Below are 24500 nucleotides of genomic sequence, written 5' to 3' on the forward strand. Positions count from 1 at the left end.
GCGGGTGTCTCAGTCCCCCTGACCTCCTTGTGGGGCCTCCTGGGGTTTTCCAGAGAAGGCCTGCCCTCCCCCCAGCTCCCAGGCTCTGGGAGGACAGGGTGCCACACGGACGCACATGATGACAGCATGCCACCCGCACAGAACTAGTTTATTCAGTAGTATGGGGGATGAAAAAAAGCCAACAACAACAAAACTCTATTTACAGTAACAATCAAACTGTAGGATCTGATGGTTAGTATCAAGTTAGCATCCAGCATCTTTGTATCTTTTTAAGTCAAGTCATCAGTAGTAATAACAAGTTCCATTCTTAACCCCTTGCAGGAATTGCTGAGGGGAGAGGGCAGGGGGTGCTCCACCACAGGAAGCCGGAAGCCAGCTTTACAGATGAGCACCAGGGACGTTCCCTTCCACCCCTGGCCTCTTTGCTAGCCACCTGCTCCAGAGGGAAATCCAGGGACAAGTCTGGAGTACATGCTCAGAGTACAGGGAGACTCAAATGAACAGAGTTGGCAAAATGAAGAGGAGAAGGAGGAAGAGGAGGAGGAGAGGTGGGGAGACAGTCTGGAGCAAGGACAGGGCTCTGGGCCCCCGAGCCAGGGCTGCTGGGGACACACCTGACCTGCGATGGCCATACCACACCCCCTGGGACTGGACATGAACCCATCCCAGCACAAAAAGCAAATAAATAAAAATATATATTAACTCTCTCTCCGCAGGGAGCTGGGGTGGCACAGGGGAGAAAGAGGGACAGGACCTGGTCCTTTGAAGAAGAGAGCCAATTCCAAGAAGGGGTTAAAAGTCGAACCTGTCTCAGAGGCCACAAGTCAGACCAAGTGGCCTCGGTGGGATGTGGGGAGAGCGGGAGTGGACACTGGAACCCACACCTGAAATCTGTGCTTGAAGCCCGCCCTGGGCAACTGAGCCCCCCACCCCCAGGCCCCACTGTGCTTACTCTTCCTCCCAGCCCCACCTAGGCGACAGCAAAGAAGCAAAGAAGCGCAACTTAACACGTGACTGGCCTTCCCCGGCCGGGCCAGGGCCAGGGCGGGCAGGGAGAATGAAGCACTTTTGGGTCAGCAAACTGAGCAAACACCTGGGCTGCAGCCCGCAGCCAGCAGAGGGGCTGGGGTGGCCCGGCCCCTGGCTGGGGGCGCAGACTTCTCTCCGAATGTGTTCATGCAGCATTTGGGGGTCCGGGGGCATTGAGTCCTTCTGCCCCCTCGCCGGATAGGGCCTTTTCAGTTCCTGGGAGAGGTAGCACAGGCTGAGCGACCCCTCGCCACACTGAGGCCCGCCCGGGAGCCGCCGGCAGGGTTTGAGCCCTGGGCGCATGTGGCTTTGTCCTTTCCTTTTGGTGATGGCAAGTGAGGGGGCAAGCCCCCAAGAGTCACTCTCCTCCCAGAGGCACGGCAGATGGGAAACTGAGGAGAGGCTGGGGCGCATCCTGGGAGGTCCTATCCTCTTTGGGAAGGGAAAGGGGAGTCAGTTTCCAGCGTATAAAAAAAATTAATCCCTGAAGTCATGAAGAGTGGAGATCCTTTTTTTTTTTTAATTCTTTTTTTTTCCTCTTTTCTGAAAAACTCTGTCTTGGAGATGTTGGCCCCAGGAGTCCAAAGTGCAGTGAGGGGGCCGGTGGGGGGGAGTTGGCACTGACGGCCGGCAAGGCCCAGGCTCCTCAGATGGACGTTTCGTCGCTGCTGCGGGCAGGCGTGGGGAGCAGGGGCAGGGTAAAGCACAAGACAGGAGTGGGCATGAGCGCAGCTGGGGAAGGGAAGGGAGCCTCATCGCGGAAGAACCACCACCGGCCCAGGGTTAATGCAGGAAGTTAAAGAAGAGAAATCTGGAGAGGCAGGAAAGCAAAGTGGCAGAAAAGGCAGACAGAGGGTTAGCTGGAGCCCAGGAGACAGTGAGCAGCTTTCACCAGAAGAAGGAAACAGAGAAGCACGCCCAGCTCCCCACCCCGCTCACGCTGCCCTGTGCTACACTGCGGTGCAGCGCCCAGGATGGGGCGGCCCACCCCGCGGGGCTCCAAGGTTTGTGGCACTTCACGGTAAGGGAGCTGGCCCACACTCAGGCCCTTTGTCCTCTGACTGCCAACCAGGGGAGCTGGAGAGGCCTGGAGGCAGCTCGGGGCCCAGGCCCAGCCAGGGCCTCTGCCAGATGGCGCCCTGTCCCCCCCACCCCACCCCCACTCACTCGGAGCCTGACGAGTCCTCATCCACGGTGCCTGCCTTGATGCTCATGGCGATGGGCATGACCCCGTTCAGCTGCTCCTGGAGGCTCTGCCGGGGCGGTGGGCGCGGGGGCGGCCCAGCCCGGCTGCCCTCGCTGGCCGAGGAGCCCCGGGAAGAGCCTGTGCCCTGCTCCAGGGGCAGCCGCAGGAGGCTGCTCTTCTCGCTGATGGTGGGCAGACACTTCTTCTTGAGGATGCCTGTGGGCCACAGGGCAGGCATCACAAGGTGCAGGGGGAAGCAGCGGCCCGGCCCGGGAGCCCCGGGAACCCGAGGGTAACGTGAGGTGTGAGGTTGTGGGCCAGGGCAGCGTGGCGGCGGGGGTGCCACACTCACCCTTGTGAGGCTGGGCAGAAGGCCCTGGAAGGGGGCCCAGGGACGCCTCCCGAGCCAGGGCATCTCCATTCTCCCGTGGCCGCTCCTCAGGGGCCCCGGAGCCACCACTCTCCTTGGCTGTGGTCCCAAAGTCTCCTGGCCAGGGGGCCTTCCCAGCCCCTGGGCCCCCATCTGGCAGGGAAAGGAAGTGCCATGAAACCCACAGAAGACAGACAGTGGAGAGTCACCACCCCAGCCTTGCTTCCCAAGAACCCCAGGCCCTCCCCCCCCCCGCCACTGCTATCCCAAAAGCCACAGCCCTGGTGCTGGCCCACCCTTGGGGGTACTGTGTAGGGGCAGCCTCTCGGCTCCTGGTCCCAGCAGGCTGTCCCAGCCCTGCTCTCCGGGGAAGGCAGCCTCCTCCTCCTCCTCTTCCTCCTCCTCACTGTCTGAAGAGTGGGTAGAGGCATAGGAGCCACTCTGGTCATCTTCCAGGGACAGGTCACTGTCGGAGTCTGTGTCAGGATCTGAGAGGTTGGGAAGACATCACAGCCGGCTCACCAGCCTCCGCCCACCCACGGCAAAAGCCAGGCCGCCGGCCCACCAGGTACCAGGGCCTTCCATCCTCACCATGCTGCTGGCCTTGACCTTCCAGGAAGAGGCCGCCTGGGTCCCCCAGGCCAGGAGGCCCTTGGCCAGGGTTCAGCGTAGACTCCTCCCTAAGGAAACAGGGCCGTGCTGGAGACCTTGCTTGGCCCACCGCCCAGCACCCCCTTCTCTCCTCTCCCCTGTGATCGATTCCAAGACTGCGCCTCGTGTCCCTGGCTGCTGCTGATACAAGCTGTCACCCATGTCCACTGCAAGGTGTGCTAGTCAGCTCCCAAAAGGCAGGTGGCCTGGGCCCAGCCTGCACAGTCCTCCCCTTCCCTGCTCAGCCCTCCCACCTCCAGGGCTCACCTCAGCAAGAAGGGGATGTAGCTGGGCTGACTCTTGCCTGAGCGGCTGGCGCTGTGCAGGGAGCCGGCCGAGTCTCCGTAGGGCTGGTACAGCCGCCCGTCTGTGTAAGGGCTGGGGCAGTTGTAGGACTGGGTGGGGCACAGAGAGCTCCGTCAGCGGAGACTGGCCCCAGGTGGCAGGTGGAGGGTGCGCGGATCTTGCCCCAGAGCCCACCTCCCACAGGCCCAGGTCTGAGAGAGGGTGGCCTCGAGTCTCTGCTGCCCCGTGTTGGGGCCTGGCCACAGCTGTACCAGCACTCCCTGAGGTGGTGACACTACCCGGCTGTGATGGGTGCAGTCTACTGGTAAAACGTGCTAACGGGGATGCTCTCAGAGCATCCTGGGAGACAGAAAATTTGCTCAAATTCCTAAGGGGCTCCCAGATGCAGGATACTCATCACCTGACTGCCCATCTCCACCCCGTCTCCCCACGTCGGAATCCCATGGGCCACATCCGCCACCTGCTCGCACCTCCCTTCTTCCACGGAGACATGGAGATGGAAGAATGAAAGCAGCCCCACAGTACAGAGCACTGGCTCCCTGGGCCTCTGGCCTCCTCCTCCCCAACTTCCCGCCCAGCCCCTCAGGCTCCCCTCACCGAGGTCAGGGTGGACTTGGTGGTCAGAGCAGGGTCAGGGCTGGGCTTGCGGCTGCAGGCAAATCGGAGTGCTTTCCGGACCTCCTTGCTGAGCACCACGTAGGAGAGGAAGATGAAGGGGCCCTGGCAGGTGGAGGCATCAACAGTTGGTGGGGGAGCATTTCCAGGCACCCCAGCACCGTGGCTTCCTTCCCCGCCCCGCGGGCTGGCCAGCTACCTGGAGGCAATTGCAGGCAGCAAAGAGGTAGTGGAAGAGGAGGGTGTCACTGTTGACGGACAGCAGTGCCAGCAGCCAGGCGGCACTCAGCAGCAGCAGGACGGCGAAGGAGGGCTGCAGGCCCGAGCTGGGGGCGGGGCAGGCCGTGAGCCAGACCCGGAGGCCTCCCGTGCTGGGGCCCGCCCGCCTGCTGCCCCGAAACCCGCACCCCACTTACATAGGGCCTTTCTTCTCGAAACCCTGCCGCTGGGCAGCACAGGAAGCCCTGGCGGCCAGGATGTACAAGAAGACACTCATCTAGGCAGGGGAGAGAGGCGTGAGTGGGATCACTGCAGGGGAGGGGCGGCAGAGAGCTTCTGCCCCACCCCATAAGGCCCCGCAGCCTGAGCACCTCCCAGCGCGGATCCCGAGGACACACTCGGCCTGGTCACTCCAACCCATATCCAGCACCTACCGAGACAGCGAAGGCCACAGGGCCAGCAAAACTCCAGATGAGCGTATCGTAGATAGAGAGCCAGCAGAAGTCGGGGTTCCCGTAGCCCTCAGGATCCAAGCCTACGGCTAGACCTGGGGGCAGGGAGACAGCAGCAGGGGCGGGTGGTCAGGGCCTTGGGGCAGGACTGCGGTCAAAGGGCCGGGGCAGAGCATGGGGCAGAGTTCTGTCTGTGGGCTGCTCTCCCACCCCCCACCATGGGGCTCAGGGCCTGGGTTAAGTCTGACGGACGCGGATGAAGAAGTTGGCCTGGGCTGTGGGGTACCTGTGATGAAGGCGGGCACGCCCCAGCCCAGCATGTAGTAGAAGCGCATGGGGCCGGCATTGACGTCGCGCACCTCGGTGAGCGCCCGGTAGAGATGTAAGGCCTCCAGCAGAGCCCAGGAGAAGGTGCAGAGGTACAGGAAGTGCAGCAGGATGGCAATGACTGTGCAAGCAAACTGAGGCCAGGCCATGCCCGTCAGCGACCAGCACACAGGGCCTGTGCTCGGTCAGGCAGGCGGGAGGACGGGGTGGGGGTGGGGGCTGTAGCAGCAGAGACTGGGCCAGAGACAGGGACCTCCAGGGTGTTGCTGGAGAAGGGGAAAGCGGGGGCCAGATCCCAGGCAAGGCTCTGTCAGGGCGGAGGTGTGGGCTGGGGAAGGCATCTCCCAGGGGCCTGCGGGGCTGGCAGGTCGGGGAGGTCTCTGGGGAGGAGGGCATCTTACAGGGAGGTCGGCCTGGTTGACTCCCAGGAGGAAGACCAGCTGTGCCAGGCCGAGGGCAGCCGTCAGGTTCCGGCGGATGCCGTGCTGGTTGGAGCGCAGGGCACGCAGGATGGTGAGGAAGAGGAAGGTGAGCAGAAGGGCGGCCAGCGTGACCCCCAGAGCCACATAGGTCAGCGTCTTCAGCGGCAGGATCTCCCCATTCTGCAGGCAGATGGTGGGTGAGGAGGGGCAGGGCCCGGGCACGCAGCCCAGTGCCCGCGGCTGCCCCCAGAGTGGGGGGGCTACCTCGCGCCGGGACACGTCCATGAGCACCGCGAAGCTCGTCATGTGGTTGCACTGGCAGCTGACGTGGCTCTCGTTGCGGAAGACGACCTCACAGCCCCGGGCTGACCAGCCGCCCGTGCCGCTCACTCTGCAGGACGGCAGGGGGCTGCGTCAAGACCAGCGGGGCGGGGGTGGGGCAGAGCTGGGGGTGAGGGCAGCCCAGGCTCACAGGATGGAATGGTTCCAGAAGACACAGATAGGCTTGGTCCGCTCCTCCGTCTCCAGCAGGCGGAACTGCACGGTGACCGGCTTGTCCAGGGAGCGGGGCAGGAGCTCGTCGTCGTCGTGCACGCTGATGCTCACCACGGGCGTGTTGATGACAGGGCGCTTGGGGACCCTGACGGGAGGCGGGCAGACCTGGGTCACCACGGCAGATGCCCCCAGCCCAGCCCCTGCCGGCCCCGCTCCCCCCGCGGCCGCTCACCTCAGGCTGCGCTTGTCCGGGTCATAGTTGTGGGGCAGGAGGCCAGCCAGGGTGCGGTAGATGATGACGCTGGCCACGGCCTCGCCCTGGCTCAGCTCCGGGTGCCGCCGCTGCCGCCGCGCCACTTCCTCAGGCTCCTGTGCCTCTCCAGGGCCTGCGGGCCTGACCACAGGGGGCACCTCTGGAGGAGAATATGGTCCCTCTCAGGCAGACTGCCCTCTTGGTGCCCTGGGGCCGGCTCTGGACCCCGCCCACTGCCCCCACTAACCTCTGAAGACAGACTCGGGCAGAATGACCGTCGTCTCAAGGTCCGGGGGCCGCTCCCCACGCAGCGCCTCGTAGCGGGGCAGCTTGGCCCCCGCGAAGTTCCCCTTGTCCAGCCGCACGACGGAGATGACTAGGGAGGGGCAGGCCCACAGGTGGGACCCCCAGCCGAGGTGGGCAGGTCCCCGGCACGCCTACTCCACAAACCTCCCCAGCCCGGGGCCCCGCCTCACCGATGTTGGGCGTGATGATGGTGAAGGGGCTCAGGTACGTGTGCCGCATGTTCTGGGCCAGGGCGCTGGCATAGGCCTCGTAGTGCTGCAGGAGCCAGGCCGTGCCACCCTCCGTCTGCTGGATCAGCTCCCAGTGCCGCTTGTTGGCCGCATCCAGGAGGGCGCTGCCCACCCGCAGCAGGTTCTGGCGGTGGGCGTGGGTATGGGGCATGGCGTCATGTGCTGGCAGACCACACCAGCTGGCCCGACTCTGCCTGGACTAGCCCTGCTCCCCACCCTCCATGCCCTGCTCTCGGCACATACCACCGCCTCCTCCAGGAAGCCCTCTGGATCACACTGCCCACCCCAGTGGCCAAATGCTCTGCCTCTAAACCCAGGGCCCCAGCCCCTGGACCCACACAGATGCCCTGGCATCCTGCTTCCCCCAGCCCCTGGCCTCTGCCAGGTCACGCTACTTCCTGATACTAACGGCATTTTCTGTGGGCCCCTTGTGAAAAGGGATGGGAAGCGGTGCCCTGATTACCACGGGGCTCGAGGCACCTTGCAGGGGGCTCGAGGCACCTCATGGAGGCCTTGTGGCAGGGGTGAGCTCCCCAGAGACAGAGGGGAGGGTCCCCACTGTCCCCACCCTGCCCCCAGCTTGCAGGAGCGGGCTTGATCACTGTGACCCCCACCCCACCAGCCAGCTCCGCCTCTTCCAAACCCCACCTCAGTGAAGTGCACGTCCTGCGTGGCTGACAGCCCAAAGCCTCTCTGGGCACTCTCATGGGCCAGCAGCCGGGTGGCCAGCTGGTAGGCCACCTTGACGTCGCTGCCAAAGTAGCCAGCTGTGTGCTGCGTGGCGTTGCGCAGGAGCAGGGCCAGCCGCTGGGAGCGCCCCGAGTCCAGTCCGGACTCGTTCCGCTGCAGCCGCTCCGCCTAGATGGCAGGGGCCGAGAGGCAGGGATCAGCGCAGGATAGTGAGAAAAGAAAATGTAGGGGACAGGGGTCTAGGAAGGGGAGAGGTGGCCCCTCTGGGTGGGCACCCCAGGAACCTAGGGGCTGGAATTCTAGAGCCCCCTTTTTCAAAGATGGGGCAAGGAAGACAAGGGAGAGGGAGGAGGAGGAGCAGGTGCTCACTTACCAAGCCCTTCAGCTCTGAGAAGGTGACTGAGGTGCAGTTGAAGAGGTTTGGGGGGAGCCACCCCCGGTGCTCGTCACAGTGGCGCACAGCGGTCCCTGGGGGAAGGAAACAGGAGGGCTAGCCTCAAGGAAACTCCCAGAAGCCCACGAGACCTGGCTGAGCGCTGTGCTGGGCACCAGCACCTGGGACAGGAGATGGGAGCCACGGGCCCTGGCCCCTGCAGCCCGGGTGAAGACAGGACAACAGGAGTGCAGAACACAAGAGCCAGCGTCTCTGCAACACCTGTGCAAACAAGGGCTGTGGGAGTTGGAGCCCCCGGACCTCACTGCCCTCTCCAGCCACCACCCCGGGCTCCTTGCCACTCTCCAGGAATTCCACTCATCGCCAGTTGGAGGACCAGCGCCAGAGTGTGTGTCTTTCTGGCAGTGTTAGCTCCAGCCCTGGGTGGTGAGTGGAGAAAAGAACCGTGTGTGAGTCATCGACGACTCTTTAGCACCTGGCCCTCTGCTCAGCACGGTGCAGGCTTTTCAGCGTTATTGTTCAGTCCATTTTCAGCATTTTTTGTTAAAAGTTCCCCTGGGCAACAGTGAGCCAAGGACGATGGGAAACAGAGTCTCCAGGACCCCGGGCCCTGCAGCCAGGGCTTCTTGCCCTCACTGCACTGATGGCACAGGCCAAGTCCTCAAAACCACAGCCTGGGCCTCTAGCACCTACCAAAGGAGCCTTTGGGGCAGGGGGCAGCAGCAGGTAGGCCAAAGCGGGTGCGGGGCCACCAGATCCCAGCCTCGATCGCCCGGGGGCAGCTGTCATAATTCACTGCGGAGCAGAAGGAACACTCGGTCAGCCAGGAGCAGCTGTCCCTCTGCAGCTCGACCCAGGACCCCCGGCCTTCCCTCAGCATCCTCAGGCCTGTGTCCAGCACCCTCCTCCTCCCCTCCCACCCGGGGAGGTCGCCCACCCATCCTGGTAGCCCCACCTTCACAGCCGTTGGTGGTGACCTCGGCGAAAGGGTTGTCACAGCGGTCGCACTGGCGCCCGATGACGCCTGGCTTGCACGGACACTGGCCATCCTCAGGGTCGCAGACTCGGGACAGAGAGCCCGTGGGATAGCAGTCACACAGCAGGCAGGTGGAGCTGCCAGGGGGCCGGTAGTGGTTCTCCTGAGAGGCAGGGAGGGGGAGGCAGGGCGTCACTGACTCACGCTCTCCCCCTACACGCTCAAGGACCCTTCCAGCTGAGGCCCCTCTGCAGAGGCTCCCAGACCTCGGCCCCCCTCAGAGGGGGTGTCAAAGCACATACCAGCCAGTAGTGATTTGGGCTGGAGCCAAGCAAGCAGAACAGGCTGCCAACCAGCACAGCTATCCCAGGGCTCACTGCTTAACTACCAGCTCCGGGTCCCCCTCACACCCCAGGCATGGGGACACACAGCCGCTTGCCCCTCCTGCCAGGGCACAGGCACACAGGCCTCAGCTCTCTGCAGGAAGGCCCATCGACGGCCTCCCCTCCAGGGCCCAGGGGCTGCAGAACGGGGGCTGAGGCGGTCACACTACTTCCTGGAGGCTCGGTGGGGGCGGTCACCTTGCAGTGGCACTCGCCGCTTGTCTTGTTGCAGTCTGGGTCAAAGCCTTTGCTGACATCACAGTTGCATGGGCCACACGTGGGATGTCCCCACCAGCCACGGGGACAAGGCTGGTCAATCCTGCAGAGAGGGGCCCAGGCAGGCGTGAGCTCCCTCTGCCACTCCTGCTTGGGTGGAGCCACATGGCTGCAGCTCAGCCAGGCTCTCAGGGCTCTTAGGGACACAGTAGAAACAGGCGGCAGCCACTCGGGGCCTATTGCCACATGCCCTGGTCAGCTTACCTGGTCTCACAGTAGGGCCCAAGGTAATTTGGGGGACACTCGCAGGTGTAGCCGTGGGGAGCACTGAGCTTGCGGGTGCACACAGACTGGTGCTCACATGGATTCAGCTCACATACATTAGTGCAGTTGTCACCATAGTAACCTGGGACCACAAGGACACAGAGAGTCAAGCCCCACTCTCCTCTGGCACCTTCATCCTCATCCTCCGGCTCTGGGCATCACACCAGCTGGCTGGCTGGGGCTGCACAGTAGGAGACTAAGGCTCAGAGGGGCCACGTGACTGGCCTCGGGTCACACAGCAGCGCCAGAGTTAGAGCCCGGGCACCTGCTAACCTGCCCTGCCCTCCATGTCCCTGGGTAGCAAGCATACCAGGGTCACAGCTGCAGGAATAGCTGTCCCAGTCATTACTGCAGTAGCTGTTGGCAGGACAGGGGTTCGAGTCACAGGGGTCTGGCAGGCTACAGCCTGCCTCCACGTTGACGCTCTCTCCACGGCCGGGATCCAAACTGCTGACTCCCTCGGCGGTTTCACTGACTCGCACGCCCTAGGAGGGACAGGGCAGCACTGGCCGTCAGTGGAGCAGGGCTTCGGGGTGGAGGGAGATGTTGATGGGGCAGGGCAAGGGGCTCACCTGCAAACAGCCCCGGAAGCCACGGGCTACTCCGCCAGCCGGCCCAGGCACGCCCCCAACCGTAATGTTGCTCAGGTGCAGCCCATGCAGCCGGGGGCCCAGGTTGCCTTCTGCCCTCTGCTGTCCGTAGTCAAAGGACAGGATGGCGTGGCCGGGGCCCCCGCTGGCTCCCAGTGCCAGCTGTGCATGGTGCCAGTCTCCGTCATTGGCCCGGCCCGGCTCCAGCCGGAGAGATGACGCCTGGAGCCCTGTGCCCTCCACGCTCAGCACCACGTGGCCCTCCCTCAGCTGGTGCAGGAGGGAAGAAAGCGGGGTCAGCAGCCCACGTTCATGGGCCCTTCTTCTTGCCCACTTTTCCCCATCATTCCAGACGGCTAAAACCACTGCTGCTCTGCTCTAGCCATAGAGAAAAGGGCGTTTATTTCCCTCACGCCCAACAGATGGCAGCACTGACCCAGCAAACCCAACCAGCTGACTTCATTCCCCTAGAAATGACCATCCCTGTCCAGCCTACGGAGGCCACCAAAACCCTCTTGAGGCCAAGGCCTGTCTGCCTGGCCTTGGCTCACTGCATACCTGTAGGGTGATGGTGCTGCGCCCCCTGGTGACGGCCTGCAGCAAGACACCGTTGGCCTGGCGAGTGCGGAACATGAGGCTGAGATGCCAGGGCTGGGAGATGGGCAGCGAGAGGCCATGCCAGGCCACCAGGCTGTTGCCCAGGAAGCGCTGCGGATTGGCCATTTCTGGGGGGACAGATGGAGGGAGACTGCAAGGTGGAGCAGCACAGTGCCCCCGGGGCCAAGATGTTCGGCTCTGGCAGCTCCACGGGAGACAGCACTGGCTGTCCTAGTGCCCACTCCCCGTTGGCTCCACCCTCCAGAGCACGTCCCTGCCCTGGGCCCGCCCCACGCTGTGCCCGGGCCTGCCTCTGACTGGGCCCTTTGTCTGCTGTGCTACCCTCTCAGGGCTCTGTCCAGACACGCTCTCCCACCCACAGCCGGGCTCCCGGAGCCCTGCCCAGTGCCTGCCCTGCCCCGCCAGTGTTCCCAGACTGCTCACGGCACCCAGGCCTCTGCCCTCCTACCCTGGGCACAGCTCTTGCCCCCAAAGCCAAGCGGGCACTCGCAGCTGAACGCGTCCCACTGGTTCACGCAGGTGCCCCCGTTGTGGCACGTGTTGCTGTCACACACATTCTTCTTAGCAGGGCAGCCTAGAATGGACAGAGAGGGGTTCAGTGACTCAGGCTGGGGCCTTTCATGCACCCCTGTGGCAGCTACCAGAGGGACCATCCTGCCCACCCCGATCCTACTGCCTGGTGCCTCCATCCAGGTGCCGGACTTCCTGCCTGGGCTGGGCTCCTGGCCTTGCCTCTCCCTCCCGAGGCCTCCCTACCAGGCACAGTGCCGTTGTTGGCAATGAAGTCGGCCATGTCCACATGTCGGCTGTCCACCTGCAGGTTCCTCATGCAGCCCACGAAGTGCCGCATCCGAATGGGGAAGCTCTCGGGCAGGTCAGGCACCCCGCCGAGCAGCAGGGGCCCCGTCAGGTCCAGAGACCTGCCGGAGGGAGATGGCGGCATGAGGGAGGGGTAGCAGCACCCAGCCCACTCTGCCCTGTCCCCAGGCCAGAGAGAGCCACAGAGCAGTGCCCCCGGAACAGGAGCCACCCTCTTGGCTCGTGCCACCCCTCCTCACACTGTCCCACAAGACCTGGTTCTAATGCCCCAATCTCGATGTGACACCCGCGGGGTGAGCAGGGGCCAAGAGTGTGTGGACAGGGTAGGGAGGGGGTGGAATTTGGCTTGGATCCCACTTCTTAGCCCCCCTCTCCCTCCAGTGCTTGCTTCTTGACCTTCCATCCCCGTCTGAGCCTGCATCGCACCTCACCCCACCCCAGGGAGCTTTCCCCTGCTCACTTCTTGCTGCCACTCTGGGTGCCCTGGGCAGCACAGGAGTAGTTGCCAAGGACAGCTCCAAAGCGCAGGGCCACGCCGGTGTCACAGCCATCCACAGTCACCACGGCCACCTTCTGCTCAGATGGGCCCTGCGGGAGCCCTGTCTGGCCCAGCAGTGGCTGTGGACAGAAAGGGCAGAGAAGGGAAGCAGTAGGCAAGGAGCCAAGCAGGTTCCTGAGCCAGGCATCAGGACACCGTTCTCATTCACGGGCATCGACACACCCGGGTGCTCACTCCAGGGGCACTAACCACGGCCTAGTGGGGTGGGAATGCCCCAACAAGGTGGTGCGTGCCAGCCCCCATCCCAGCCAGAACCGCGATGCCCTTTCCTGCCCAAAGCAGTGCCACCAAGGTTTGGGTGAGCACCTGGGCCAAGAGCACAGCCCTCCAAGGCCCCGTCCCCCTCCCACACGTACCTTATTGTAGTACTTGAGCTGCACCGTGTGCCACTGGCCATCACTGACCCCGCCAGGCACGAACGGGGACACCGTGGTGGTTGACTCACCTGGGAAAAGGGCCAGGTGAGCTGGGAGCCCAGATGAGGGCTGGGAATGGTGGGAGTGAGGATGCTCAGGGTCGAGGCTGGGCCCAGATTTGGCTGGGGAGTGCGTGACACCAGGGGCCGAGACACGGGACCTCTAGGAGAGGGGCGAGGACATGGGACATGGAGATCACCTGCAGAGAAGGTGAGCTGGACCTGCTCCTGGATCACCTCCAGGGCCACAAAGTCGTGCTTCTCGTTGAAGCGCCCGTTGTACAGCAGTAGCCCGTCACGCTCCTTCGTGGCGAACCTGAGCAGGGGTTGGGGACAGGAGCAAGGAATGGCGAATCCCCCTGGATACACCAGGACCCTCCAGAAGACCCACTTCTGGCAAAACTGGGGGCTGTGGGGCTCTGATGTGGAAGATGGTCCCAAACCAGAATGCTGGCATGCTGGCTCCCCACCAGGGAGGGGGGCAGGTGGAGGAAGGGCAAGGGACAGACCCTGGTGGGAGGAGCAGTCTGCAGGCCAAGCACACAGGCACCGAGCTCCGAGCGCAGGCCTGGCCCTGCCAACAAACCTGCTCGGGCACTGTCGCTGCCTGACCTCTCACTCTGCCCACAGGATAGGAGTTGCCCCAGACCTGCCCACACCACACCCCCTCATCCCCCATGCGCCCCATCACTCACGAGAGGGCCAGGGTGAAGTGGAAGCGCTGGCGCAGGCCACGAAAGGTGATGAAGGAGCGCGCAGGGAAGCTGCGTGTGGTCACGTGGCAGTAGGGCTTCTCGAAGTCTCCAGACGGGCAGTCGCACTTGAAGCCGCCCACCAGCAGGTTGACGCAGGTGCCCCCATTCTTGCAGACACCCGGGGTGCAGCGGCCTGAGCGGGCACTCACTTCACAGTGCTCACCTGGGCGAGAGAAAAGATAAGGTCGAGTGCCACACACGGGGCGGGGGGGACACCAGAACTCCCCCCAACCCCCCAGCGAGGAATGTCTCCCATGGCCTTCCATGACCCCCACAAATACTCCGGAACTCTCTCGAGCATCCTCACCTCCTCCCGGTGCCCACTTCCTTGGAGATCTGGGAAACCCCAGGCCCTCCTGCGGGCTCTGTTCAGCCCTCTGTGCTGTTCTCATCACAGCTCTCCTGAGAGCTCCCTGTCCCTTCCCTACCCCTGCTGGGGCCCAAGGCTGTGAAGCCCCCAGATCCTAGTTGCCTTCGTGTCACACTACCCAGCAAGCTACTGACCCCTGCGGTAGTGAACACACAGGTAGAGGGCCTGCATGATGGCATGGGGGCTGTCCAGCCCCCTCCCTGTCATGCACTGAGATCAGTTTCCCTCCCTGGGGATGGGACCAGCCTTCTACTGGATTTGTTGGAGCTGTGTGGGAGTGGGGAGGGATGCAGACAACCCCTTGGGAATGAGGCAGGCAAGGACCCTGAGTCCTGAGGTCTGGCTGAGCACCTCTGAGCACGTGGGAGATGCTGAGAGAGTGGGGAACCGAGCCCTGGTAGCAGGTCAGGATTCAACAGAGGAGCTAAAAATTCCAGCAGCATCAGATGGGAAAAATCCACCCCTTTCTCTCCCTCCCCATTCCCAGATTCTAGAGATAGGTTCTCAGCTCCTGTGCCTGGTGACTGGCTCTTGTTTCCATGGAAACTGTTGTTCGCCTACTCCAAGCCCCCCTCCCCATCCTCCTGGACAAAGGCTCCCTCCCCTCCCCCAGGCCCACCCCTTCCCTCCCCTCCACCCCCAGCAGCAGCAGAGAGGAGTCAAGTCTGGCAAGTTCTGGGCAGGAAGATGTAGCAGGGAAGGCCGTGGGTCCTGACTAGGGCTGCTGGCAGAGCCAGTGGGCACAGCTCCAGGGGACAGGGAGTGAGGCCCAAGGCGTCCCGGAAAGGGGGGGCCACGGGGAAGCGAGGCAGGCTGCAGGGAGTGGCCAGGTGCACAGAGCAGAGGCACTGAGCACCCCAGGGAGGGGCTCCAGAGGCTTCTTAGCCAGGACCCCCTTGTATCAACACCTGGACAAGGCTGGAGCCTTTCGGCCCGTGGCCACCAGGTGTAATGACCTCCAGGAGACGCTGTTGTCTTTGAGCCCAGACCTCTCCAGTTGCCCCAGCAATCTGTACCCTCCCCTCAGTGCCTGGGGAGGGGGCGCTTGCTGCAGTCCTCCTGGAGGTTCCAGGCCTAGCCGCACCTCTAACCAAGCTGAGAGGAGACCCAGAGCAACTCGGCCCGTCTCTGCCGCTCCCTTACATCAAAGCCAACGCTAGCCCAGCTCTTTCCAGGCAGCAGGTTAATTAAATCAATTCTCCCAAGCACCTTCTGATCTAAGTAGGTTCATTATCTCCACTTTAAATTACCAAGGCCCAGAGAGGTTTAAGTCGCTTGCCCAAGGTCACACAGCTGCCAGTGGCAGAGCCGGGAATCAAACCCAAGCGGACTGGCCCTAAACACAATGCCACCGGGTGCTCAGCGCGTGCGCGGCGCTCCTCCCTCGGCCTTCTACTTAGAAGCTGTGGCCAAAGAGCCAAGCGGGGCCTGGACACTCCTGGGGTCACTGACCCTTACTTGGGAAAGGGCCGTGGTGGCAGCCACTTCCGCTGTGCAGGCACCACAGCTCCCCGCCCTTCAGGGCCGTTCCCCGCGGGTCCCTCCCCTCGGCTCACCCGTGTAGCCATCGCGGCAGAGGCAGGTGTAGCCGCCCTCGCGGCTGCGGCAGCGCCCGTGCGGGCCGCAGGGCCGCGAGTAGCACAGGTCAACCTCGGTTTCGCAGTAGTCGCCCGTGAAGCCCGGCGGGCAGCGGCAGCGCAGGCCCCCGACGGGGTGGATGGGCCGGAAGAGCACGGAGGACGAGGCGATGAAAGGCGCCGAGGAGTCGAAGCGCAGCACCGACACGCAGCGCATGTAGTTCTCGCAGGGCTCGCGCAGGCAGATGTTGTCGTCGAAGGGCAGCACACGCTGCGCCGAGATGGCCGTCAGCAGGCTGCGGTTGAGGTACAGGCGCTCCTGCAGGTCCTCCGAGGGCAGGAAGGGCGGCCCGCCCGCGGGGCCCGGTGGCTGGCCAACCGACAGGCTCACGTTCAGGATGCGGCCGCCGGGTGCATCCGTGTCCCGCTGCACGTTGAAGATCACCACGTGGTCCGGGGGCGTGGCCAGCGTGGCCGCCACGGCCTGGATGAAGAGGCCCAGCAGCGGCGACAGGAAGCGCTCGGGCGACATGTCCTCCAGGCGCAGAGTGATGCTGTGCGTGAGCATCTCGTCCGTGATGATGGTGACGCGCAGCGCGCACTGCGCCGTCACGCTGTGCACGCCGTCTGCGGGGAGGCGACGCGGGTCAGGGCCTCCAGGGGTGGCCAGGGTGCCAAGCCCCCTGAAGCCCAGCCGACTGGCCCACTGCCTGTGAGGGACCGGCCCTCAGTGGTGCTTAGCGGGTGAGATTTTCAGAAACCGAGCCCCACGCTCTCCCCAAACCGTCCCTCGTGGAGTCTTTGCGCGCCTGCCCCTGCCGGGTCATGGGGCTTTTCCTTATACCCCTATTTTGCTGTCTTCTCTCCAGGGACCCTGAGAGACCCCCTCCCCCAATCATCCCCCGACCACCTCAGCCTCTTTATAGAACACGACCACGACCACAACCCTTACCCTGCATAGCAGTGGGAGCTGAACTGGGTCAGTGGGCCACCCAGTCCCCCTCCCAGTAAGCCCCAGGCTGCTTGGGCGCAGGCGGGCTATCCCCATGGCAACGCCCCACACAAAGCATTCTTCCTGCCCAACTCTCTCTTGTGTGTGTATGTGTGGGGGGGTTGGGAGGGTGCCTCCCCGAGAAATCCAGCTGAGCCACCTTAACTAGTAGCTGCACAACAGGGTGGATGGGGGTGGGGGAACCACAAGCAGAGACTCCAGAGCCCCACTCGGCTGATCTATCCTCTGATCCTGAGGCCTCTAGCTGCTCATCACCCACTGGGCTCGCTGCATTACACCCAAACACCTGCCATGCCCCCAGGCGACACACTCAATGATCAACAGCTGAGAACTAACACACACTTGCTGGTGTCTCATGCCACCCACACACCCTATGTCCAGAAATACCAATACACCTGAGCACACATCCAGACGGGAATGGGTTTTATTTAGCTCAGAAATGAAAGGTAGGGGCCGAACAGAGGGAGAATTGGCTTGGCTGGGCTACAAGGGACACTGATGCTTTTATCTGCTACAGCGCCTTCCTTACACATCCTCGGTGTCCATGAGACTTTTGTTCAGTCTCCACGGTGAAGACATGGCTTTGAAAACATAGCAGGCGGGCCCTCAGTTACATTTTTAAAAGGACACACTGGCAGGAATGGGGCAGGAGCCAGTGTTTCTGGAGCACGGTGGGAGGAGGAGCGGGAAATGGGGACAGATCCTGCATCCACGTCGGACCTACTTGACTATCCCGGCGACTCGCCGAGCCGGGCAGGCTGAAGGCAGACACCTCTTTCAGCCTTGTCCTTGGCCCACTTCCCACCTGCCCCCCCCCCAGCCTCATTGCTTGGGACTGCCACAGTCCACCTGCTCTCACCAGCAAGCCTGCTGTCATCGCCCACTTCAGCGCCTTCCGCTCTCGTCTCCAAGCTACTGCGTGAGCTGTTTCTGCCCACCTGGTCTACCCTGACAGCAGCCCACAGTCCTCTGCGTCTTCTAACCTGCCCAAAACTAGGCTTACCTGCTTCTAGAAGCTGGCCCTGACTGACGACTTTAGACTCTAGTTTCCTCCCTCTTTCAGACCCGCTGCACTCAGGTCCAGAACTGGCACAGGGCTCTTTCGCACCTAGGACATCTGCCCAGCGACTTCTTAAGGAGATAGTCCATCCAGGCAGACAGAAGCCCAAGACTGCACACAGAGTGCTCCTAACTGATTAGGAAGGAGAGGGGCAGTCATAAACCTTGCCAGCCCTTAGGCCTGGGAACAAGCATTCCTCCCTGCGTTTCCCCCCCCTCCCCACCACACACACACACACACACACACAATGTCCCGGGCCCTGCCTGTGCCCCTCTCCCAGCATGTCTCTGTTGCTTCCCATCTGGCCCGCCATCTGTGGCCACCTGCCCCCTCTGCTACTGGCCCCCATCCCCAGAAGCCGAGCCATTGGTTTCTCCCTCCTCTTTGTCCCTCTCCCCTGCCTTGACCTGGCTCACCCCTCAGGTGCAAAGGCAGGACAGGAACAAGGGTGGGGGTGCACTGGCTGAACTGTCCTCCTGGATAGAAAAGAGGACAGGCTCTGACCGCTCCAAAATACCACCTGTGCCTAGAGCTCAGCCAGCCACACCTGGAAAAGTGCTAGGTCCCCAGACGGCAGTCAGACTCGCAGCCTCCCTTCCCCCCGCCCCCCTGCAGTGGGGCTGGAGGACTCGGAGGGGCTGTGTTCTGCAGGCTGCCCAGGTCGGGGCCTGGAGCTCCTGGGTGTGGCAGCAGAGGAAGGAAGAGGCAGGGGGGGATTCAGGCTCAGGCTCCACAGGAGCCACGTGGGGCGGCCGCAGCCACAGGGGAGAAAAAGGAGGCACAAAACGCAGAGGCCAGAAGGGAAGACAAAGGCTGAGGACGGGAGCCAGCACGGAGAGTGGGAGCAGAGAGACACGCAGGAGGCAGGAGCCAGGAGAGGGCAGTGGGAGAGGCCACGCTGAGGCCGCCAGGGGCAGGGGCGGGAAAGAAAGAGAAGACAAAGAACAAGAGGAGAACAACAAAGGGGCAGGGGGGGTGGCCCCCTCACCCCAGCCTCCCTGAACTTTGGGGTTGCCGTGGTGACTGCCTCCAAGGGTCAGGGCTGAGGGGAGAGGGTGGGGCTGGGCTGCCGTGGGTGCTGTCCCCAGCCTTCTCCTCCAGTCTAGGGGAATGAAGTCTGGGGCTCTGCCCTGCAGGAGGCCAGAGGCTGGTTGGGGCGCCCCGTGCCCCATCTCTCACAGTCTGGCCACGCTCACCTGGGGCAGGCTGGGGACAGAAGACACCAGGGAGTGGCCCAACCTTTCCAGCCCCTGCTTCTGTCTCAAGTGTCCCAGCACAGATGGGGGTGCAGGTTATGGGAGCCCCAGCTCCTCTGACCCCCACTTCCTCATCCTAGAGGGGAAACTGCAGCTTCCTTGGCCGCAGCCTCCAAACGCTCACACTCCCGGGTTCCCGGGGCCACCTGAGGGGTGGGCCAGGGAGGCATCTGTCCCGCAAGGAGCAGGAGCGGGGAGGGCACGGGAGCCTGGCGCTGCCTGGCGAGTTCCCTCAGTCTCCCTGGCCGGGGAGTCGGGGAGCCCAGGTTCTTCTCCTCTCCGCCCTGAGGGCTGTGCAGGCTGCCTGCAGCCGGGACATCAACAGTGGACTCCTCCTGACGGTCCCAGTTGGCCCTCGTCAACCTGGGTCTGGTCCCCTCCTCGCTGCCACCTCTCACTCCACACAGTGGACAGAGAAGACAGAATGCGACACCAACCCCCAGCCCGGCCAGCCGGGGAGTCTGCAGGCTGAGCGCTTGGCCAAGCAGCAGGAATGCCCCGGCCTGGGTCCTGGCCAGGCTCCCACGCCCCTGGGACAGTGTTCCCGCCCCATGGGACAGGGGCCTCAGGGTCTCTGTCCTCAAAGCCCAGCATTCCCCTGGATCTTGTGGTGCCCACACACTATTCTCAGAGCCAGGGCTGGTCCCAAGTAGCAGGGGAGACCTGGCAGCCTCAGAAGGGCCCATGGGGTAGTGCAGAGAGGTGGGGGTGGGGGCTCCAGGAGGCCTCAGCTGGCCTGGGCTCCCTTGCAGCCCCTCCCCCAAGCCAGACCCCAACCCCAGGCTCTGACAGTGGGGTCTGTTTGGACAGAGACAATGAGCCCCTGGCCTCACTTCCTGCGGGAGCTCTGAAGAGCAAGCCAGGCCAGGCTCTTTCTGCCTGGAGGGAAAAGAATGCGCTAGACAAAGTCCACGCAAATCAGGCGGGAGGCAGAAGGGGCCAGTGGAGGGCTGCAGGGTCCTGACCCCTCTGGCGGCAGCCCTGTGCCCCCGCAGCCCTCAGCTCTGCCAGAGGCTGGATGAGATCACAGGACTATCCTGATGAGGCGTGAAGGGGTGCTGAGGGGCCAGCCTGCCCTATCCCCTCCCCTCTTGTGGCTCTCCTGCCCCCACCCCTCCACCCCAGTCTTCCACGCGCCTTTTTTCACAACTCTTGGCAGCCAGAGCCAGGGCAGCCTCAGAGCACTTCCCCCATCACGTCACAGGCCGGTAGGCAGGGGGCAGCCAACCGCGGCAGCCAGGCCCAGCCTGGGGCGGCAGGCGGGGCCTGCACCAGCCGCTAGGATTCCTGGGGCTTCCTCCCAAGCTGGTTCTCTGTGTGGGGCATCAGGAAGGCAGGTGGTTCTCAGCCGTTCCCCCTTGGGTGGGGCTTCCTACCTCCAGAGGGCTGCCAGGGCCCTCCCCACCACCCGCCCCGGGGGGCCGTCTCCACCCCAGTACCACCACGGGGACCCTTCCTTACCTGACACCAGCACGCTCATGATGGCCTCCAGGGGCCGGTTGTTGTCCAGAGCCCGGCTCAGCCTCAGCTCCCCCGTGGAGGCATTGAGCAAGACCAGGCTGAGTTCATTCCCCCGCTCAAAGCTGTAGGTCAGGCTGTCTGAGATGTCGGGGTCATGGGCAGGCACCCGTCCAATGGCACCCCCCGGAAAGCTGCTCGAGCGGTTGGTGACGTAGTTGTTGAAAAGGATCTCAAAGTTGCCCAGCACTGGGGGGTTGTCATTGCGGTCCAGGAGGCGGACATGGACGGTGGCCCGGCTCACCAGGGGAGCCGATGTGGCCTGGATGACCAGGATGTACTCGGGCCGGTCCTCGTAGTCCAAGTCCACCAGGGCGGTCAGCTCCCCAGAGAAGATGTCCAGCTGGAAGACCTCAGGGATGTTGCCCTCCACGATCTGATACATGATTTGGGCGTTGGTGCCTTCGTCAGGGTCGGTGGCTGTGACCCGGGCCACCGCCAGCCCAATGGGGCTGTTCTCTTCCACGAATACATCAAACTCATCCTGCTCAAAGACAGGTGGGTTATCGTTCACATCCAACACGGCAACTGTCACTTCGACGGGCGTGCGGGCTGGGGGCATCCCCTTGTCAACCGCATATGCCCGCAAGACATACTGGGCCACGTTCTCCCGGTCCAGCCTCCGCAGCGTTCGCACGATGCCTGAGGTGGACTCTACGATAAAGTCCCCATCTCCATCGTTGCCTCCTTGGAAGGTGTAGAAGACCCGGCCATTAAGACCCGAGTCTCGATCAGTGGCTGAGATCTGCAGGACGCTGGTGAAGGGGGGCACGTCCTCATAGACGCTGCCCTGGTAGGAGTCCCGCAGGAACTGGGGCGCATTGTCATTCACGTCATTTACCAGGATCTCCAGGTAGGTGGTGTCAGACTTCTGGGGGATGCCGTTGTCCCGAGCAGTGATGGCCAGGGTGTAAGATACCTGGTCTTCGTAGTCCAGCTCGGCCTGAGTGGTGACCGCGCCAGTGTCGGCGTCGATGCGGAACTGGGGGATGCTGTCCTCCATGAAGTAGGTGATGCGGGCATTCTCACCCGTGTCCTCGTCCGTGGCACTGATTAACACCACCGTGGTGCCGGCTGGCCGGTCTTCGTTAACATTCACCGTATAGTGGGAGCTCTGAAAGACAGGGCGATGGGTGTTGGCATCGGTGACGTTCACCACGATCTGTGCGGTGTCCTGCCGTGTGCCATCAGAGGCAGTGACGGCCAGCACATACTGCCGCTCCAGCTTGTAGTCCAGGGGCAAGGCGAGGGATACCAGCCCGCCACCGCTCTGGCTGGTGATGGAGAAGCGGTTGCGGGTGTTGCCGCTGGTGATCTGGTAGGTGATGACACTGTGGGCGTCACGGTCCACGGCCGACACCGTCACCACGCTGGTGCCCACGGCGGCATCTTCATTGAGCCGCACTGTGTACTCCGGTTGGGTAAAGGTTGGGTTGTTGTCATTGACATCCAGGATGGTGACACTGACACTGGCTGAGGCAGTGAGTGCTGGGGTGCCGTGGTCTCGGGCCTCCACGCCAAAGCTGTAGAAATCAACTTCCTCTCGGTCCAGCTCAGCAGCCACAGAGATCCAGCCTGTGCCGTTGTTGATGGTGAACGGGAAGTCGTGCCCTACCCCAGCAAGACGATATTCCAGGCGGGCATTGTCACCAGCATCTGCGTCGATAGCTTGCACGTGGAGAACCAGGTAGCCTAAGGGGACGCTCTCCAGGACGGTAGCCTGGAAGGGGGTGCTGACGAAGATGGGGGCATTGTCATTGATATCCAGGACTTGCACGGTCACCAGGCCGGAGACGTTGGAGAGTGGGGGGCGGCCACCATCCTGTGCCCGCACCCGGAGCGTATACTCCTTGGTTGTCTCGTAGTCAAGAGGGCTCACCACGTCCAGGGCCCCAGTCTGGGCATCCAGATAAAACTGTCCCCGAGCATTGCCACTCATGATGCTGTAGTGCACCAGGGCGTTGCTGCCCTTGTCACGATCTGAGGCCGTGACCCTGAGTACCGGGGCCCCTGGGGTCACGTCCTCCCGCACCTGGACCACGTAGCGCTTCTCACTGAACTGGGGGGCGTTGTCATTGTCATCTTCCACCGACAGGAAGACAGCGGCTGTGGCGCTCCGCGGACCAGGGTCCCGACCCTGGTCACTGGCTTCCACAGTCAGCTGGTAGGATTCCACCTCTTCCCGATCCACAGGGCCACGGGTCCGTATCACCCCAGAGCGAGGGTCGATCTCGAAGACTTCCGAGGGGCTGCCCCCAGGCCCCTCCAGCAGGCGGTAGAGGATGTTGGCATTGGCAGGGGCGTCCCCGTCTGTGGCTCGGACAGTGAGCACCTCGTAGCCAACCTCCAGGTTCTCCCTGAGGCTCTCCTTGTATTCCTGCTGCTCGAAAACAGGATCGTGATCGTTGGTGTCAGTGACCAGGATGGTGAGCGTGGCCAGGGCACTTCGCCGGGGCACGCCATGATCCTGCGCCGTGACCCTGAACACGTGCGTGCTCTTGGTCTCGCGATCCAGCTCCTCGGCCGTGGTAACAGCTCCAGTGATTGGGTCCAGGGAGAAGTAATGGTTGGAGCGACTATCGAAGAGGGCGTCCATGGTGTACTCGAGCCGCCCGGCGTCACCCTCGTCGGGGTCGATGGCCCGCAGGGAGGCAACAGAGGTCCCTGCGGGCTGGTTCTCGGGCACGGTGGCCTGGTAGCTGGGGGGCTGGAACTGGGGGGCCGTATTCACATTCCTCTTCCGACGCCCACCCAGGGACCCTTCCGGTGGCCCCTGTCCTGTCCTGAGCCCGGGGGCCTGTGCCAGCTTGCAGGACAGGCATCTCAGCCGTGGGGCCTTTAAGCAAGGGTGCTCCTGGGGCAGGGTGAGCCTGCCCTGCGGGGAAAGGTGGCCCCCGATGCCCAGGAGGCGGCAGCTCCAGGGGCAACCTTCAGGGGCTGGGGGCAGAGGAATATGGGCCCCGGATTCCGGACACCAGACCCTCAGGCCATCGTGGTGGGGCACCAGGTGGCCAATCAGCTCGGTTCCCGCATCCCTGCAGCGGCTGGTGTAGAGCCATAGGTTCGAGGCTGAGGCTGGACAGAGCCAGCCCACCGGGGCACAGGCCCCCGACGAGCCGCGGCCCCCGGGTCCCAGGGAACGACAGGGTCCCACTTGGTCTCCCAGTAGTGGCGATGGCAGCAGCAGCAGCAATAGCAGCAACAGCAGTAGCAGCGGCGGCGGCAGCGGCGTGGAGAGGGAGACGCAGGCGGCCTGGCCCCGCATCTCTCCCTGTTCCCGGCCCGCCGGGTCAACAACCGCGGCGGCTCCTCCTCCGGCTCTTGCCGGCCCCGCCGCGCCTCATGCCCGGGCCGAGGCGCCGGTGCCCGGGGCCACCCGTGCGCCCCGCAGGGCCTGCGCCTAGATGGCTCGGCGGGGCCCCCGCACTGCGCCCCCCGACCCACCCCTGGCGCGGGCCCGGCTCCCACCGCTCACAGAGCGGAGCTCGCTCCCGCGTCACCCTGACCACCGCGGGCTGGCGCCGAGCCGCCACCTGCGCTCCGGGCACTCGCCACCTGCGCCCGCCGGATCCGAAGCGCCCTGGCCCTTGCCGGCCTCCCGGTTCCCGAGCCCTGGGGTGTTCCCTCCGTTCGCGTGAGGTCGCCCACCTGCTCCCGCGGAGCTGCGCGTCTGGACCCCGACCCGGCCCAAGGGTCACCGACGGTCCCCGCCGCCTGCTCGGGCCCCACGTCGCCGCCGCGGCTGCTGCCGGTCGCCGCGGCCCCGGGCCCAGCCCCGCGTCCCCTCGCCTTCCCGGCGGGCGGGCGAGCTCTGCAGCGCGGCGGCGGCAGCAGCGGCTCATTACCATAGACCTGCTCGCGCCGCCGCCGCCTTAAAGCGGCGACACCCGCCGCGCCGGGGAGGTGGGCCCCACCCAGCGCCCTCTTCCGCGCAGATGCTCCGGGATTCCCGCCAGCTGGACCCACCACCAGCCAGCCCAGGACCCACAGGTCTGCCCCGGGGCTGGTGCTGCCTCCCTGCCTCATCCTGGAGAGGTGTGAACCACCGAGGCCAAACAGGAAAGCGCAGTCTTGGTGGTAGTGCCCTAAGTATGCTGACAGGCCTTC

General features: G+C 63.8%; 1 protein-coding gene across 3 annotated transcripts; it reads right to left on the reverse strand.

The window, feature by feature from the left end:
- Positions 1–129: 129 nt before the first annotated feature.
- CELSR2 (cadherin EGF LAG seven-pass G-type receptor 2) lies at positions 130–24209 on the reverse strand. 3 transcript variants are annotated; one of them, XM_051856185.3, is made up of 34 exons: positions 20337–24209; positions 15527–16174; positions 13541–13763; positions 13046–13161; positions 12787–12875; positions 12332–12489; positions 11809–11972; positions 11501–11626; positions 10993–11159; positions 10417–10704; positions 10155–10329; positions 9785–9926; positions 9503–9623; positions 8901–9084; positions 8639–8740; positions 7925–8019; positions 7510–7719; positions 6802–6985; positions 6573–6701; positions 6305–6485; positions 6050–6217; positions 5842–5968; positions 5557–5757; positions 5115–5289; positions 4811–4923; positions 4574–4653; positions 4357–4483; positions 4140–4262; positions 3504–3631; positions 3177–3265; positions 2882–3073; positions 2568–2738; positions 2197–2431; positions 130–1461 (listed from the first exon to the last, which is right to left on the reverse strand). In XM_051856185.3, exons 1-34 carry the CDS (start codon positions 23656–23658, stop codon positions 1455–1457), a joined length of 8760 nt encoding a protein of 2919 aa, XP_051712145.2. In that variant the 5' UTR covers positions 23659–24209; the 3' UTR covers positions 130–1454. The 3 variants fall into 3 exon arrangements, with proteins under 3 accessions (XP_051712145.2, XP_051712143.2, XP_008262974.3); XM_051856183.3 differs by having other exon boundaries at positions 130–1697; XM_008264752.5 differs by having other exon boundaries at positions 130–1840.
- Between the last annotated feature and the right edge of the window lie 291 nt (positions 24210–24500).

This window comes from Oryctolagus cuniculus, chromosome 7, assembly GCF_051225735.1.
Source record: "Oryctolagus cuniculus isolate XC-2025 breed Fujian yellow rabbit chromosome 7, ASM5122573v1, whole genome shotgun sequence".
Classification (NCBI taxonomy): domain Eukaryota; kingdom Metazoa; phylum Chordata; class Mammalia; order Lagomorpha; family Leporidae; genus Oryctolagus; species Oryctolagus cuniculus.